Source organism: Piliocolobus tephrosceles, chromosome 12, assembly GCF_002776525.5.
Source record: "Piliocolobus tephrosceles isolate RC106 chromosome 12, ASM277652v3, whole genome shotgun sequence".
In the NCBI taxonomy this organism is placed as follows: Eukaryota; Metazoa; Chordata; class Mammalia; order Primates; family Cercopithecidae; genus Piliocolobus; species Piliocolobus tephrosceles.
The window spans coordinates 124346028-124365192 of record NC_045445.1 but is presented as its reverse complement, the minus strand read 5'-3'; the positions used below and the strand labels follow the sequence as shown (position 1 = coordinate 124365192).

General features: G+C 43.2%; 1 protein-coding gene across 3 annotated transcripts in view; it reads right to left on the bottom strand.

The window, feature by feature from the left end:
- The window catches only part of APOO (apolipoprotein O), a 127948-nt gene that overhangs the window by 43330 nt on the left and 65453 nt on the right, over positions 1-19165 (bottom strand). For all 3 annotated transcript variants that reach the window (XM_026451869.1, XM_026451871.1, XM_026451870.1), the window contains exons 2-3: positions 5729-5836; positions 3480-3599 (exon numbers count right to left, since the gene is read on the bottom strand). In XM_026451869.1, coding sequence (XP_026307654.1) covers positions 3480-3599; positions 5729-5836 — 228 coding nt within the window. The remainder of the gene's footprint in view (positions 1-3479; positions 3600-5728; positions 5837-19165) is intronic.

The following is a 19165-nucleotide window of genomic DNA, read 5'->3' as shown; positions in this document are numbered from 1 at the left end:
CGCGATCTCTGCTCACTGCAACCTCCGCCTCCTGGGTTCAAGTGATTGTCCTGCCTCAGCCTCCTGAGTAGCTGGGATTACAGGCGCCCACCACCACACCCAGCTAATTTTTGTATTTTTGGTAGAGACAGGGTTGCACTATGTTGGCCAGGCTGGTCTCCAACTCCTGACCTCAGGTGATCTGCCTGCCTCAGCCTCCCAAAGTGTTGGGATTATAGGTGTGAACCACTGCGCCCCGCCTGGAAAAGGATTTGTTTTCTGTACTTCAGTTCAAGTCAGGACAAGCTATCCTCATTCTTTTAAATGACCTGAAATAATAAATGCCGAATTAGGCAGAAGATCTAAAGAACTGAGTATCACTTCAATAGAATCCATTATTTCACGCCTGTAATCCCAGTACTTTGGGAGGCTAAGGCAGGAGTATCTCGTGAGGTCAGGAATCTGAGACCAGCCTGGGTAACAGCAGAGACCCCATCTCTACAAAAAAATAAAAATATTAGCTGGGCATGGTGGTATGTGTCTGTAGTCCGAGCTACTTGGGAGGCTGAGGTGGGCAGATCTCTTGAGCCCAGGAGTTCGAGATCAGCCTGGGCAACACGGTGAAACCTTGTCTCTACTAAAAAAAAAAAAAAGAAAAAAGAAAAGAAAGGAAAGGAAAGGAAAAGAAAAGAAACGAAAACTTCAGATCAATATCTAGAATGACTGCCCACTTCTTTTGATAGCTTAATATTTTTACTATTAAAAAAAATTAAGGCTGGGCACAGTGGGTCATGCCTGTAATCTCAGCACTTTGGGAGGCCGAGGTGGGTGGATCACAAGGTCAAGAGATCAAGAACATCCTGGCCAACATGGTGAAATCCCGTCTCTATTAAAAATACAAAAATTAGCTGGGTGTAGTGGCACATGTCTGTAGTCCCAGCTACTTGGCAGGCGGAGGCAGGAGAATCACTAGAACCCGGGAGGTGGAGGTTGTAGTGAGCTGAGACTGCGCCACTGCATTCCAGTCTGGCGACAGAGTGAGACTCCGTCCCAAAAACAAAAAACAAAAAACAAAAAAACAAACTTAAATTGGTTCTTCAAGAAAAGGGCCAGAAATTCCTGCTCTGAAAAAGGAACCAGGAATCAGAAATATTTCTATTCATGAAGACTTTGTTCTACCCAGGAAAATAAAACCATTATAATTACAAAAGCTATTATAATTACAAGAAAGTTTTTATATTTAGTAGTAGTGGAAATAAACATGTAGATAACTAATCTATCATCCAGAGAGGTATTTTGCTGCAATGAGTATCATGCATGGAAGAAAAGGTAAAAAACAAAAAGCAACCTTAGGCTAAAAGGTACAAAGTACTTTTATTGCCAAAAAAAAAAAAAAAAGACAGACTACAAATAACAGTAGTCATGCCTACATGATACAAAAATATCCGCACAAATGTGCTGACTATCTTAACTACCAGAAGTTTTAAAATCTTCTAGAACAAGAGAATCAAGTCTAGTCATTTTACAACACATTATGTATAAAGTCTTTAGGTATTACTTAACTCAATAATATGGTTATGATACTTAAGTATAATGGCCTAATTTATATTGTTGATACAGTCCATGCTTACTATTTTCTTTCTAAATTGGTGAACAAAAGTTCAACAGCAGCATAGGCAAAGGAATTTAAACATTTTCAAACAAGCTCTGGATGAAAATTGAATTTAGGCCAGGCGTGGTGGCTCACGCCTGTAATCCCAGCACTTGAGGAGGCCAAGGTGGGCAGATCACTTGAGGTCAGGAGTTCGAGAACAGCCTGGCCAACATAGCGAAACCCCATCTCTACTAAAAATACAAAAATTAGCCAGGCATGGTGGCTCGTGCCTATAATCCCAGCTACTCGGGAGGCTGAGATGGGAGAATTGCTTGAACCCGGGAGGTGGAGGTTGCAGTGAGCCGAGAGCACACTACTGCACTCCAGCCGGGGCAACAGAGCGAGAATCCGTCTCAAAAAACAAACAAAATAAAAAAACAAAAAACCAAAAACCAAAAAGACTAAATTTATAAATCTCAAGCAAGGTAAATCTAGACAATTTCCCACACATCTACATCTATTAGTTTTTATTAAATTTGTCCTCAATTTTCAAAATCAGGATCAAGTATAGCAAATATATGTATCAAAGCCTACAAAAGCATTCTGTAGATTGTAAACGTTGGTTACTTATGTTAAAAATCACAAAAATAGGCCGGGCGCGGTGGCTCAAGCCTGTAATCCCAGCACTTTGGGAGGCCGAGGCGGGCGGATCACGAGGTCAGGAGATCGAGACCATCCTGGCTAACACGGTGAAACCCTGTCTCTACTAAAAAAATACAAAAAAAAAAAAAAAAACCTAGCCGGGCGAGGTGGCGGGCACCTGTAGTCCCAGCTACTCCGGAGGCTGAGGCAGGAGAATGGCGTAAACCCGGGAGGCGGAGCTTGCAGTGAGCTGAGATCCGGCCACTGCACTCCAGCTCGGGCGACAGAGTGAGACTCCGTCTCAAAAAAAAAACAAAAAATCACAAAAATACTTTTCATTTATGTAATGACAAATGCCTGACCTAAAACCCAGGCAGGGACAGACACTAATCTGTATATGTAGTTCTTTGGTCGCTAGGACAAATAGTTCAGTAATCTAGTATGGAATTCTACCCTATTTTAGTATCTACCCTACTATTATGGCATTCAAAATGCCATATCCACTCCTGGTTTAAGTGGCACTGATTTGTATACTGGGGGAGAAAAACTTCGCAATTTTTATGTAAGTGTTTACACTGCATCTTTTTCCTTTGTTTAGAGTTCCAGGCCACAAGGCTCCCCTGGTAGACAACAATGTTTACATAACTGCAAGCAACAAGGTAGTTCCTAGCCCCTCTGCTCTCTAGTCAAGGTGTTACGCACTGCCCAGGGAGAGGGAAATTCTCTCTGCAGCTGTGGCAACAGCTGTCACCAGGAAGCTAGAGCATCTCTACACCCCCTCTTCAGATGGCACTGAAGAACATCTGTAAGTCAGGCACTTTTAGCTTGGAGCCTGTTATTTAAAATTTTTTTGTGGGTATGCAGTAGGTACACACATTTATGGTGTACATGAGATGTGTTGACACAGGCATGCAATGTGAAATAAGCACAATATGGAGAATGGGGAATCCATCGCCTCAAGCATTTATCCTCAGTGTTACAAACAATCCAATTACACTCTTAGTTATTTTAAAATGTACAATTAAATTATTGACAGTAGTCACCCTGTTGTGCTATCAAATAGTAGGTTTTATTCATTCTTGCTATTTTTTTTGCACCCAGTAGCCATCCCCACCTTCCCCCCAGACCCCCACCCTTCCCAGCCTCTGTCAACCATCTCAGGGCCCTTTATCATGTCTTTTTCCAAAAACATGCAGCCAATATAGACTTTTCTCTATTGACTCTAAACAGAAATGCGTTCACTCCATTTTCAGAACAGTTGTACCTGACACCAAGTTGTGTATGGCTCGCAATAGTGTCGGAGCTGTGAGATACTTTCTTCAAGCTGGCTCCTTGCCTCCTCCACATACTTCGATTGACCCTCGGGAACTGAATAGAGTGAAAGCTGCACACATTAAAACAAAACAAATATTTAAAAGACGTATTGTCTACAGGATAAATTTACCAAATTTGTAAGTATTTAATATAATATTTCTGATAATTCATGAATTACAGTGACTCTGTGGTCGGGTGTGGTGGTTCACGCTTGTAATCCCAGCACTTTGAGAAGCCAACGCAGGTGGATCACTTAAGGTCAGGAGTTCGAGACCAGCCTGGCCAACATGGCGAAACCCCATCTCTACTAAAAATACAAAACTTAGCCAGGTGTTGTATTACAGGTGCCTGTAATCCCAGCTACTCGAGAGGCTGAGGCTGAGGCAGGAGAATCGCTTGAACCTGGGAGGTGGAGGGAGCGGTAAGCCAAGATCATGCCACTGTGCTCCAGCCTGGGCAAGAGCGAGACTCCATCTCAAAAATAGTAATAATAACACTTCATGAATTCCAGTGACTCTTAAGGGTTATGAACAACCTGAACTTTACCTCAAACCATCTTTGCACCTTATTTCCTTAATCAACAAGGCCAAGGCCAAAAGGGCAGGGCTATGAGGTATCCTACCTTCTCCCCACCCACTGACTGCAAACAAAGCAGCTCCTCTTTATCCATTTTATATACTGGTATTTGGTATTCCACCTTAGATTGAGTTTGGAAAAAGGATTTTATTACTCTAAAGGGTGGGTGAAGGGGTTAAAAAAGCTTGAGAGTAACCAAAGGGCATGTCATTCAGTTCAAATGATTGGTCTGATGTTAATCAAAGCAGGAGAGCAGGTTTGTTCCCCATCCAGAGAACTTCTCACAGCCATGGCTGGCTGCCTTCTTCACCCTCAAAAAATGCCACTGTGCCAAGGCCTGAGAAGAGAGTAAAGGGCAAAAGATAAGCTAATTAGCTTTATGTAAACACCAATCACGTACCTAGGACTGAAGGTAGATCCTTACCTCACTTTATTCAAAGGCAACAGAAACTGAATATCCAAAATAGTTAGTGGGAAGTACAGACCAAAAAGGAATGTAAACAGTAGAGAGAAGATTTCTTGTTTTTTTAAATTTAGTATTTATTAAGTATATACTTATGAGCGTCTCCTCCAGCCAAGAAACAGAAAGGATCCAGATCTCTAATTTCTTAGAGAAGAAAAAATGTGAATATCTTCTTGGCTTGATAAGAATCAAGATAAGCCAAGAATCAGAGAGACCACTTAGAAAAGTGAGTTGTGCTTAAAACCTATTTGGATACAGTGGATTCCCCAGTAAACATTTATAAAGTATTCCTTAATTTATGTATGCCCTTAGCTAAGTATCATTAAAGTTTACCTGTTGAAAAAGCCATAGTTTAATAATTTCCCACAAATTAAACAAACTATAAGGAAATATATTTTCTCCGTTTAAATGTCTTCCGGCTGGGCACGGTGGTTCACACGCTTGTAATCCCAGAATTTTGGGAGGCTGAGGCGGGTGGATCACCTGAGGTTGGAAGTTTTGAGACTAGCCTGGCCAACATGGTGAAACCTCATCTCTACTAAAAATACAAAATTAGCCAGGCGTGGTGGCACATGCCTGTAATCCCAGCTACTTGGGAGGCTGAGGCAGGAAAATGGCTTGAACCCAGGAGGAGGAGGTTGCAGTGAGCTGAGATCGCACCATTACACCCCAGCCTGGGCAACAAGAGCGAAACTCTCTCTCTCTCTCTCTAAATAAATAAATGAATGAATGAATGAATGAATGAATGAATAATGAATAAATGAATGAATAAATGAATAAATGAATGAATGAATAAATGAATAAATGAATAAATGAATGAATGAACAAATGAATGAATGAACAAATAAATAAATTAATAAATGAATGAATAAATAAATGAATAAATAAATAAATGAATAAATGAATAAATGAATAAATGAATAAATAAATAAACAAATAAATGAATGAATGAATAAATGAATAATGAATAAATGAATGAATGAATGAATAAATGAATAAATACATGAATGAATGAATGAATACATGAATGAATGAATGAATGAATGAATACATGAATGAATGAATGAATGAATGAATGAATGAATGAATGAATGAATGAATAATTATCCTACAGTAACTAAATCAGACATTCAAAATATATCACAACATGAACATGTTACCTCATCAACCTTCACGGAATTTTTGGGAGGTGAGTCCTTTTTTGGTGCTGCATAGATTTTGAAGGTGAGCAAGCTCAGGCTGGCTGGCCCCACGGACCTCTGAATTACCTGAAATGCAGAAACAATCTTAAACCTTCTATCTTACAGACCGAATGTGAAGAATGTGAGCATATTCATAACCTCAGCCACTCCCCACCCTGAAAGGCTTACTGTGCTTTATTTTAATTTAATTTTTATGTTTTCGAGATGGAGTCTTGCTCTGTTGCCCAGGCTGGGCTGTAGTGGCGTGATCTCAGCTCACTGCAACCTCCACCTCCCAGGTTCAAGCGATTCTCCTACCTCAGCCTCCCAAGTAGCTGGGATTACAGGTGTCTGCCACCACACCCGGCTAATTTTTGTATTTTTAGTAGAGATGGGGTTTTGCCATGTTGGCCAGGCTGGTCTTGAACTCCTGACCTCAGGTAATCCGCCCGCCTTGGCCTCCCAAAGTGCTGGGATTATAGGCGTGAGCCACTGCATCTGGCCTACAAAGTATATTTTTTAAAAATCAGTCAGGCATGGTGGTATGTGCCTGTAGTCCCAGCTACTCAGGAGACTGAGGTGGGAGAACTCTTGAGTTTGAGGCTGCAGTGAGCCATGATTATGCCACTGCACTACAGCCTGGGCAACAGAGTGAGACTCTGTTTCACACACACAAAAAAACAAACATTCAGACCCCTCCTGTGAAGGTCATGGCAGTTTTCTAGGAGGGATGTTGCTTTCCTTAGGTTGTATCCTGGTGCTGCTGGTTCTGCCTAATAACTGTGATGGGCACAAACCACACGAACAAATGTAGCTGGCTAATATGTATTGTGGAAGCAAAAGAAATCTATAGCAAAATTGCCTTGAAATTAAGACCTCAAGATGCATACTTAATACTTCAAGATGTATCAATTATTTTTAAACCAGTTAAAGTAATAACCACTCTTTTTCTTCTTAATGGCTTTCAGCTCTTTATTTGCTTCTGAAATATGGGAATTTGCAGGCATACATTTCAACAGACATCTTTGCTATATTTTAGCTGGCATTATGCTTTGTATTACAGAACAGCCTCGTCTTTTACATTACAGGCACAGCAAATCTCAGTAATATGATTTCCAAGATACTAAATCATGCCTAAATAGTTAGACAGAAATCAATTACTCATTTATTTTTCACCTCTCCTCCATCCATTTCCTTTGTCCCATTTGAGCAGGAAATAAACAATTATTGAGCATGCCTTGTGTGTTAGGCACAGCCATAGAAATAGGAATACGGAGTAAGACATATCCTCACCCTGAAAGGGCTTCCATTCTGGTAGGAAGAACTTGATAGATGTAAATAAATGGACAAACTTTTTTTTTTTTTTTTTTACACAGGGTCTCACACTGTTGCCTAGGCTAGAGTGCAGCGGCAGGATGTCTGCTCACTGCAACCTCCCCATCCCAGGTTCAAGTACTCCTCCTATCTCAGTCTCCCAAGTAGCTGGGACTACAGGCGTGCACCACCATGCCCAGCTAATGTTTGTATTTTTTGTAGAGACAGGGTTTTGCCATGTTGCCCAGGCTGGTCTCAAACTCCTGGATTCAAATGATCCACCCACCTTGGCCTCCCAAAGTACTGGGATTATAGGCATGAGCCACTGCACTTGGCCTGGGACAAATTAAAAAATAAAATAAGGGAGGCTGAGGCACAAGAATCGCTTGAACCCGGGAGGTGGGGATTGCAGTGAGCCAAGATACTGCCACTGCACTCCAGCCTGGGCGACAGAGCGAGACCCTGTCTCAAAAAAATAAATAAATAAAATAAAAGTGATGGGGAGGGGCAGGCAGGGAAATGCCGGGTAGAGAAGGGCACGGTCCCTGGCTAGGGCTCCACCCCGGGCCTGTGCCCACAGACCTAGGTGAGGAGAGGCATTTCTGTTTTTGTGCCCAAAGGTTGCATTTCCCAAGACCACCCTGGCCCACCACACCCCCACCTTGTGTCTATAAAAACCCTGAGACCCTAGCGGGCAGGCACACAAGTGGCTGGATGTCGAGAGGAACACACCGGCAGAAGAGCACACAAGCAGCTGGACGTCAAGAGAAGCAGAGGCGAGGAAGAACACACCAGCAGAAGAACACACTGGCAGACACCGGCAGGCCACCAACAGCAGAATGGCAGGACAACGCAGAGTTTGGCTGAGGGCGGTCAGAGGAGAGCCCGGCTGCTAAGCGGTCTGACTCCAGGGGAAAACCACCTTCCCACTCCATATCCCTTCTGGCTCCGTTTCCATCTGCTGAGAGCTACTTCCACCATTCAATAAAACCTTGCACTCATTCTCCAAGCCCATGTGTGATCCTATTTTTCTGGTATACTCACGCAAGAACCCCAGGATACAGAAAGCCCTCTGTCCTTGCGGTAAGGCAGAGGGTCTAATTGAGCTGATGAACACAAGCTGCCTACTGACAGCAAAACTAAAAGAGCACACGGTAGCACACGCCCACTGGGGCTTCAGAAGCTGTAAACATCCACCCCTAGATGCTACCATGGGGTTGGAGCCCACACTCCCCACGACCTGCCCGTCTGCCTGCTTCCCCTAGGGGTTTTCAGCAGTGGGGCACCTAAGAAGTGAGCCACACCCCCATCACATACCCTGTAAGAGGGACAAGGGAAATTTCCTCGTTTCAAAAGCATGAATTCTCCCTGCTCTTAGGCAGTTCTACAGAAAGACAAAACAAGCGTAGGACATTACAGACAGAGGAATCAGCATGTGTGAAGCCATGAAGCTGGGAAACAGCATGGGAGAAACATAGGGAGTTGGAGTTTTGTGGAAGGGGACAGAGTGACAGAGACTCAGAGAAGTTAGTTGTAGCCAGATCACAATGCGACTTGTGTGGCTCACATAAAAGTCCTCGGTAATAAATACCAAAAGATCTTAAATAAGGATAGAATATAGAATCAAGTTTGCCGTTTAGAAAGACCATTATTTCTCAGCGTGATGGTTTAAGTCATTAAAGGGCCAGATGACCAGTTATGGTGCTGCTAAAACAATGCAGGAAAGAAATGAGGGCCCAAGGAAAGATTGCACAGGAGATGAGAAAGAGAGGAAAGTAGAATTGAGACAGTTTAATAGGCAGAATTAGCAGGACTTAGTGACCAAGGGGAAAGGAGGAGTAACAATGACCTTGGTTTCTTTTTCATTTTTCGTTTTTTTAAATTAATTTTTAAAATGACAAGAATTGTATATATTTATTGTGTACAACATGCTGTTTTGAAATATGTATACATTGTGGAATGGCTAAATTGAGCTAATTAACATATGCATTACCTCACAATTTTTGTGGAATCTAAAGATGTTGAACTAACGGAAGTAGACAGCACAGTGGTAGCTACCAGGGGCAGGGGCTGGGGGGAGTTGGGGAGATACTGGTCAAAAGTACAAAGTTTCAGTTAGACAGGACGAGTAGTTCAAGAGATCTGTTGTACAACGTGGTGACTACAGTTAACAACAATGCATTGTATTCTTGAAAATCAGGAAAAGAGTAGATTTTAATTGACCTTGGAGTTTCTGATGGGTTTTTCTAGTTGGGTGGTGACACAGCATTCCTGAGAGAGGAAGTAGAAAAAGAGGGGCAAGTCTGAGGGAAAAATGATGAGTTGGTTTTGGACATGTTCCAGAGACAGAGAGATAGCTAGAGGTCTAGTCATCTATCTATGTATCTTTTATTTTACTTGAAAAGCTAAAGTAGACAAACTTAGAAACTGTTGTATTTTGGAAATTAAGAAAAAGTTGACCTGAAATTTTAAGTCCATGAGAACATTTTTTTTTAGGGTCTGGACTTCCTCAGCACTTCAGGGGTGCATTTATTTCTCATAAAGCACAGTAAGGCTGGATGTGGTGGCTCACGCCTGTAATCCCAGCACTTTAGGAGGCCAATGTGCGCGGATTACCTGAGGTCGGAGTTTGAGACCAGCCTGGCCAACATGATGAAACCCAGTCTCTACTAAAAATACAAAAATTAGCAAGGCATGGTGGCAGACGCCTGTAATCCCAGCTACTCGGGAGGCTGAGGCAGGAGAATTGCTTGAAACTGGGAGGTGGGGGTTGCAGTGAGCCGAGATTGTGCCACTGCACTCCAGTATGGGCAAATATATACATATATATATTATATATTTTTCTATATATATATAACTATACATTTAACTATATATATAAAACTATATATATATTACACTCTCTCTATATATTACTATATATATATAGTATAGACAGGGTCTCATCATGTTACTCAAGCTGGTCTCGAACTCCTGAGCTCAAGCAATCCTCCCGCCTTGGCCTCCCAAAGTGCTGGGATTACAGGTGTGAGCCAACATGCTCAGCCTATCTTTGATTTTTAAATCTCAACTCATTTACTTTAACATTTTATTGGATTCTTAATTATTAATTTCTACTTTACCTTTCCCTCTTATCTTACTCGTTTTTCTAGTTTTAATATTATTCTAGGTCTGCCTCCCTTTACTGCCTAAACTGTTTTCTTCTTCCTCTTCTCCTATTAGTTTTCCTCCCTAAGCCCACCCTGACACCCATCCCGCAGCAAGAACTGTGGCCACAAGGATGGTAGCACCACAGAAAGCTGGCTCCTGCAGTGGCCTTTTCAGCTTCCAGCAGGCTCTCAACAGACAAGCAAACAAAACAAAGAAAAAGCAAACTTCACCCCAGGAGACCTGGGAGACCTACAAATGAACACTCCCCAGGGCCATAATTCCTAGGTTGTAGAGAACACATGATTTACTCAAGGATTTCTCAAACTCAGCACTACTGACATTTGGGCTGGGTCCTTCTTCGTCGTGGGGCTGTCCTGTGCACTGCAGGAAGTTTGGCAGCATCCCTAGCCTCTACCCACTAGATGCCAGTAGCACCTCCTCCCAGTCACAACAGTCAAAAACATCTCCAGACACTGCCAAATGTCTCCTGGGGAGCAACTCTCCCACTGAGAACCTCTGATTTACTTGAGTAAGTATTACTTTCTGACATCTCTCACCATCCAGACTTGAAGAAAATCTGTATGTTTTAAAACCCATGGCTTCAAACATAGTGAAAGAAACCAGAACAATCACTACTAGGCAGGGGAGGTGGGAGTTGGAAGGAAGTGGACTTACTGAGAAGGGGCACAAGTGAACTTTCTGGGGTGAAATAATCTATATCTTGATAGGGGTGTGGGTTATTCAAGGTGTATACATTTGTCAAAGCTCAAATTGTACAACTAAGATTGTACAACTTAAAAATCTATGTATTTCACTCTATGTAAATCAGACTTAAAAAAAAATCCATCAGCTCTAGCATACCTAATCCATGCCAAGCTCATTCCTAAAAAGGAGCCAGCCACACACCTGACCATGGTAAGGAACTGGTATAGATCTGTGTGATGGAAACCCATGGGAGGAGCCTTGGTAAAAGGTCCCCGGGCAGACAAGGTTGAAGCTGACACACTCAACATCTTGGCTGATTCATCTTCCTTTCTGGCATCAAAGGGGGCTCCTCCTGGTGCGAGATGACCCCACCCTGCCTCAGCATGCTCACCACCTTTCCCTCTAACAGTAAAAAGGAAGCTGGCCAGACCAGATGTCATCACAAATGGCCATCTTCGACACTGTGTGCCTGCCAGGTTATCATAATTTGTTAGGGCTCATATTGAGTATTCAGGCCAACCTATTCAAAATCAGGATTTAAGAAGGGAAAGGCTAAGATGGGTAGAGATCACCCCAGGACAGTGTAAGGGCACAAAGAGGAGATGAAGAACCTTCTTCAATATTTTGTCTCCCCAAGGAAGAACAATCCAGTTCTTTGAAGAAACACAATCAACTTTCAGGCTCTGGGACATAATAAAAAAACTCTCTAGTTCTATCAGCTTTCCTCCTGTTCACACCCTGGATGGGTTGCTTTCTAAGACATGAACACAAAGGTATTCTCTCTCCATGAGGAGTCCTGACCCATTATGGTATAATGGGACTGAATATACCTCCCAAGAAGTGAAATCTCCCCCCGACTTTTTCCCCCCCCCCCCCCCCTCCTTTTTTTTAGGCCGCGTCACCCTCTGTTGCCAGGCTGGAGTGCAGTGGCATGATCTTTGCTCACTGCAACCTCTGCCACCCGGGTTCAAGCGATTTTCCTGCCTCAGCCTCCCAAGTAGCTGGGACCACAGGTGCGCACCACCACACGGGGCTAATTTTTGTATTTTTAGTAGAGACGGGGTTTCACCATGTTGGCCAGGATGGTCTCGATCTCTTGACCTCGTGATCCGTCTGCCTTGGCCTCCCAAAGTGCTGGGATTACAGGCGTGAGCCACCGTGCCCAGCCTCTCCCAGACTTTTTCTGATGCAGGGCTGGAATCTCTAAACTGTAAGTACCCATGCCCTGAGCACTCCCTGTCCCAAGTGATAGTCCTTGAGAAGCCTGTTGCCAGGTACACTCCCCGGTCAGGGCAGATGACTTGGCTCAGAAAATGAGTGCATATGCACCTGCCAAGAACTGATTAGATATGGTCTACTTTGCATTATATGAGTTAGGCTTGCCCAAAGTCAAGCAAGCTCTGTTAAGAGCTGGATCTCCAATTAGTGCTAAGTTACAGACTAGATCAAAGGTGGCATTTCTTTAGATCCAGCCCCTCAGGAGTGTACCCTTCAGTTACTAAATGCCTTTCTTGGAATTCAGCTAGTTGGGAGTCTCAAAGTAAGGACTCTAATGTGTTGGCTTCTCTGAGGTTTTGAAGCTGTAAGACTCACAGTCACAGAGAAAATGAAAATTTGGCTTAGATAAAGGTAAACTGGTGGCCCTTAGCTTTGCAAACCTCAGAGGGAGTGTCACTGAGTTTTCTCACTCTTGTGGCTAACTCTTCTTTCTTTCTGGTCTGATCCTACTCCCCAGCAAAGTATCAAGGTACACTCTATCTTGGACCTTGGACTCTCTGTGTCTCAAAACTTTTGTTTCACACAGCCCGCAAGGCGCTTGTCAATGGAAACAGAGCTACCAGGATTGGTGTTGGGTTAGATGAGGCGCTAACAAGAAGTGTAAAGGGGTAGGCTGTCATTATCTTAAAGACATTTATTTGGTTCTTACTCTCTCTCCACTGAAGCTTGCCAAGGACTGATGTCGGCAAAACAAATCTGGTCAGGCAAGTGAGGTCATATGTAACAATTAGAAGAGGTCAACCAGGGTTTTATTTCGAAAACAAATATTTACTGCACACCCACATCATGTCAGGCATGGTGCTAAACAGATACAACACATAAGCAGACATGGTCCCTGCTCTTACAGAGCTTCCAGGAAGCTTATGATTGTAAACAAAGAGTCAGGCCACAATTTAAAAAATAAAGTAACATTCAAAAAAAGATTCAGGGCCCAGCACGGGGGCTCACACCTGTAATCCCAGCACTTTGGGAGGCTGAGGCGGGTGGATCACAAGGTCAGCAGTTCAAGACCAGCCTGGCCAACATAGTGAAACCCCATCTCTACTAAAAATACAAAAATTAGCCGGCCATGGTGGCATGTGCCTGTAGTCCTAGCTATTCGGGAGGCTGAGGCAAGAGAATTGCTTGAACCCAGGAGGTGGAGGTTGCAGTGAGCTGAAATCACACGACTGCTCTCCAGCTTGGGCAACAGAGCAAGACTTCATCTCAGGGAAAAAAAAAAAAAAAAAAGATTCAGGCATAAGATTGACTTTATTAGGAGGCTGAGGTGGGAGGATCACTTGAGGCCAGGAGTTTGAGACCAGCCTGGGCAACATAACAAGACTCCATCTCTACAAAAAAAAAAAAAAAATTGGCTGGGTGTGGTGGGGCATGCATATGGTCTCAGCTACTTGGGAGGCTGAGGTGGGAGGATTACTTGAGCCCAGGAGGTCAAGGATGCAGTGAGCTATAATCGCATCACTGCATTTCAGCCTGAGTGACAGAGCAAGACTCTGCCTCAAAAAAAAAAAAAAAAAAAAGAAAGACAGAAAAAGATTGAGTTTATCAGTCAGCTCCCTCAGCTTTAAAGGTAGCTTCTTAGACACAGTTTACCAAGACATGAATCTGGTGAGGTCGTTAACAAACAAATCATAATGGGTACCTAGAAGGCAAACTGTTTCTTGCTTTGCAAATAAAAGTACACTGCCCAGGATTCCATAGCTCTGGGATCACATTGTGATTATGTTCCAGTAAAACTGCCTTAAAGACAAATAAAAACCTTAAGCTAAATAAGACATCCTCAGAATTATTCAGACTCTCATGAATGGTGGGGCTCAAATCCCTAACAACTAGTTTTCTTTTTCAACTCTATAGAGAATCTAGTGTATAGTCTCTCCCATTTAAAAAAAGGGTGACTCTTTTCTCCCACAATTACAAAACTATTATCTTATTAAACTTCCATTTATAATATATGCCAGCTTCATGGTATAAGGCCTTTGCAGGCCTGTGTACACAAGAGGTTTCAGAATTACCTGGGGATTTTTTTTTTCTTTGAGACAGAGTCTCACTCTCTGGCCCAGGCTGGAGTGCAGTGGCGCGATCTCGGCTCACTGCAAGCTCCACCTCCCAGGTTCACGCCATTCTCCTGCCTCAGCCTCCCCAGTAGCTGGGACTACAGGCGCCCGCCACCACACCCGGCTAATGTTTTCTATTTTTAGTAGAGACGGGTTTTCCCCGTGTTAGCCAGGATGGTCTTGATCTCCTGACCTCGTGATCCACCCACCTCGGCCTCCCAAAGTGGTGGGATTACAGGCGTGAGCCACCACGCCCGGCCCACCTGGGGAGTTTTTTTTTTTTTTTTTTTTTGAGACGGAGTCTCTCTTTGTCGCCCAGGCTGGAGTGTAGTGGCGCGATCTCGGCTCACTGCAAGCTCCGCCTCCAGGGTTTACGCCATTCTCCTGCCTCAGCCTCCCGAGTAGCTGGGACTACAGGCGCCCGCCATCTCGTCCGGCTAATTTTTTGTATTTTTTAGTAGAGACGGGGTTTCACCGTGTCAGCCAGGATGGTCTCGATCTCCTGACCTCGTGATCCACCCGTCTCGGCCTCCCAAAGTGCTGGGATTACAGGCTTGAGCCACCGCGCCCGGCCCGGGAGTTTTTTAAAAGCATAGACTCTAACACCTTCCCCCAGAGTGTCTGACTCAGCGAATCTAAGAGGAGCCCAAGAATCTATTCCCAAGATAAGCAAAGTTTTGAAAACCACTATTCCACAAACATATGCTTAAAGAACAGTTATTCAACTTAAGTTTGTGTAAGCACTCAAACATACTTTTAAAAACATTTGAAAGTATAAAATGAAAACTGTCCTAAACATAAAAAGAAACAGAGTGACTGTTCACCCACTGGAGAAATTATGACATTTATTTACATTCAAGAAAATCTCTCCCATCTAAACAAAACACAACAAATACCTTCCACCCCTAATTCCCTCTCTAACTACTACCTTACCCTTCTACCAACCTCCATTGACAAATTTATTTTAAAAGTAGACTATGGTTAGAAGGCAGAATAGTGGATACCCTTAGCAAGCCGGGGAGTGACTAGAAGGGCCATGAGAAGAGCTTCTAGGGTGCTAGTATGTTTAGTTTGTAAAAGTTCACTTATGACCCGTTTACTTTCCTATATGTATGTTATACAAATGGTCTCCGACTTACAAATGCTTCAACCTTACGACGGTGCAGAAGCAATACGCATTCCGTAGAAATCGCACTTTGAGTACTCATGTAACCATTCTGCTTTTCACTTTCAGTATTCAATAATGTACATGAAATATTCAATAGTTTATTATAAAATAGGCTTTGTGTTAGATGATTCTGCCCAACTGTGGGCTACTGGAAGTGTTCTGAGTACATTTAAGGGAGGGTAGGCTAAATTATGATGTTTGGTAGGTTAGGTGTGTTAAATGCATTTCTGACTTAATGATATTTTCAACTTATGATAGGTTTATCAGAATGCAACTCCACCACAAGCTGAGGAGCATACACATTTAAGCACAAAGTCAAAAAGACAGACTCTGTTTGCTTTCTCAATTTTATCTCCTCCTCCCTTTACTACTCAATGCACCTAAAACCTTTCTTCCCAAGGCCACCAATGGCCTCCCAGTTGCTAAACCCCAATGGACATCTGGCATCCTGGTTGCACCCTGAAACTGGTGACTACTCTATATCTTCAAACCCTTTCTTTGGCTTACAGGATTCTACCTTACCCCTATTCTAGAAGCTTTCTAGGTACTCTCCTCCCCTTTTGGGCCTTCTCTTCCTCTGCATAGCTCTTCAAGGTTGATGAGTCATGGAGTAGTCTTTAACTCTCTTCTCTTCTCACTCCAGGGCAATTTCATTGAAATTTGATTCTCTTTTTTTTTTTTTTCTTCCAGACAGAGCCTCCGCTCTGTCACCCAGACGGGAGTCCAGTGGCACGATCTCAGCTCACTACAATCTCTGCCTCCCGGGTTCAAGGTATCCTCATGCTTCAGCGTCCCAAGTAGCTGGGATTACAGGCACCCGCCACCACGCCCAGCTAATTTTTGTGTTTTTAGTAGAGACGGGGTTTCGCCATGTTGGCCAGGCTGGTCTCAGACTCCTGGACTCAAGTGATCCACCATGCCTCGGCCTGCCAAAGTGCTGGGATTAGAGGCATGAGCCACCGCACCTGGCCAAAATCTAAGACTTTAACTCCCACCCATATGCTACTGATGCTCATATCAGTATCCCTAGCCTGGGCCTCTCCCTAAGCCTCAGGCTTATGTGTTTCTTGTGTTTCTAACTCCCTGATGGACATGTTACCAGGCTCTTCAACTGCTACTTCAAACAGACTATATCCAAAGGTGACCTTTTCTTTTCTGAAGTGATGGAATGTATTATTTCTTTTATATTTTCCATATATATAATTTAAACTCTCTCTCTATATATAAGTATATACTTACACTACCTTACCCTTCTACCAAGTTTATATATATGTATATAAACGATGTGTCTATACATACTTACATATACTTAAAAATAGTTTAAATATATATAGTTTAAGTATATATAATATAGTTTATGTATTTCTATATATAGTTTAAATTTATATATTTAAAATGTATGACATTATGTTTTCAACTATCTTTCTCCAAAACCTGTTTTCCTGAGATTGTCTACCTTATTTGATGATCCTACAAGACACACAAAGGACAACATAAAAGCAACTCTTCAATGATAAAGAATAAAAAAAAAAAAAAAATTTGTTGAGACAGAGTTTTGCTCTTTCACCCAGGCTGGAGTGAAGTGGCTTGATCTCAGCTCACTGCAACCTCTGCCCCCCTGGGGTTCAAGCAATTCTCCTGCCTCAGCCTCCAGAGTAGCTAGGATTACAGGTGGCCACCACCACACCCAGCTAATTCTTTTTCTTTTTGAGATGGAGTCTCGCACTGTCACCCAGCCTGGAGTGCAGTGGCACAATTTCCGCTCACTGCAACCTCCATCTCCCGGGTTCAAGCAATTCTCCTGCCTCAGCCTCCCAAGTAGCTGGTATTACAGGCACCCACCACCATGCCCGGCTGGTTTTTTTTGTATTTTTAGTAGAGACAGGGTTTCACCATGTTGGCTAGGCTGGTGGTCTCAAACTCCTGACCTCTGGTGATCTGCTTGCCTTGGCCTCCCAAAGTGCTGGGATTGGCCGAGGCAGGCGGATTACAAGGTCAGGAGATCAAGACCATCCTAACGCAGTGAAATCCCGCCTCTACTAAAAATACAAAAAATTAGCAGGGCATAGTGGCGGGTGCCTGTAGTCCCAGCTACTCGGGAGGCTAAGGCAGGAGAATGGTGTGAACCCGGGAGGTGGAGCTTGCAGTGAGGTGAGATCGCGCCACTGCACTCCAGCCTGGGCGACAGAGCGAGACTCCGTCTCAAAAAAAAAAAAAAAAAAAAAAAAACTGTTGCTGCGATTTACAGGCGTGAGCCACCGCCCCGGCCTCAATCAACATTTTCTGCAATAATTTCCACTCTGACAGCATTCTTCACTCAAAACAAAACTATTTTTATCTGATTCTTTCTAATTATTTAGGAAGTAAAAATCTGAAATGGGTCTTTTACAAAAAAAAACTATGAAACACTGACAATACTTGTGAGATTATTCTTATTCTAAGTAACTAACATAAAACAAAGAACTATGAGAAAGAATTGAGTAAAACAAAATGACGAAAGCAATAAAAAAAATTTTGTCCAAATCAGGCTACACTGTTGTCCTTAGTAAGGGGTTATAAATTGAATTAAAAATCAAGAGAAAGGCCGGACGCGGTGGCTCACGCCTGTAATCCCAACACTTTGGGAGGCCAAGGAGGGCAGATCACAAGGTCAGTGGATCGAGACCATCTTGGCTAACATGGTGAAACCCTCATCTCTACTAAAAATACAAAAAAAAAAAAAAAATTAGCCAGACGTGGTGGCAGGCACCTGTAGTCCCAGCTACTAGGGAGGCTGAGGCAGGAGAATGGCGTGAACCCAGGAGGCGGAGCTTGCAGTGAGCTGAGATCATGCCACTGCACTCCAGCCTGGGTGACAGAGTGAGACTCTATCTCAAAATAAATAAATAAATAGCTTTTAAAAGGACAAAACATTATTAATTTAAGGTATTAACTTAAAGCATTACTATAACAGATAAAGAATTTCCTTCTGTTACAAAAGAGTCTAAAAATACTATGAAACCAGCATTATAAAATTAAATACAAGTTCCATATTCAAAGACAACGGATAATAGACCTGAAATGTCAGGAGTTTACCTGGGTGGGTTTTCTCTGAAGTATTCAGATGGAGTGTTGTTCTGTCACCCAGGCTGGAGCGCGGTGGCGCAATCTCGGCTCACTACAACCTCCACCTCCTTGGTTCAAGGAATTCCCCTGCCTCAGCCTCCTGAGTAGCTGAGATTACAGGCACACCCCACCATGCCCAGCTAATTTTTTTGTATTTTTAATAGAGATAGGGTTCCACGATGTTGGCCAGACTGGTCTCAAACTCCTGACCTCAGGCAATCCATCTGCCTCAGCCTCCTAAAGATCCCAGCTCATGCTGGGATTACAGGCGTGAGCCACTGTGCCCGGCCGTATTCTGCTTTTACTGACATCAGAAATAGGTTTGTGGGTCAGATGAACGGTGTATACATTGCTCAGACTTTATTATTTTTTTCAGAGCTGCTAAAATTCCCTTAAGAGTATCACTAATTGGGCAGGTGTGGTGGCTCATGCCTGTAATCCCAGCACTTTGGGAGGCCAAGGCGGGCAGATCACCTGAGGTCAGGAGTTCAAGACCAGCCCGGCTAACATGGTGAAACCCTGTCTCTACTAAAAATACAAAAAAAGAAAAAATTAGCTGGGCATGGTGGCACACACCTGTACTCCCAGCTATTAGGGAGGCTGAGGCAGGATAATCGCTTGAACCTGCGTGGTGGAGGTTGC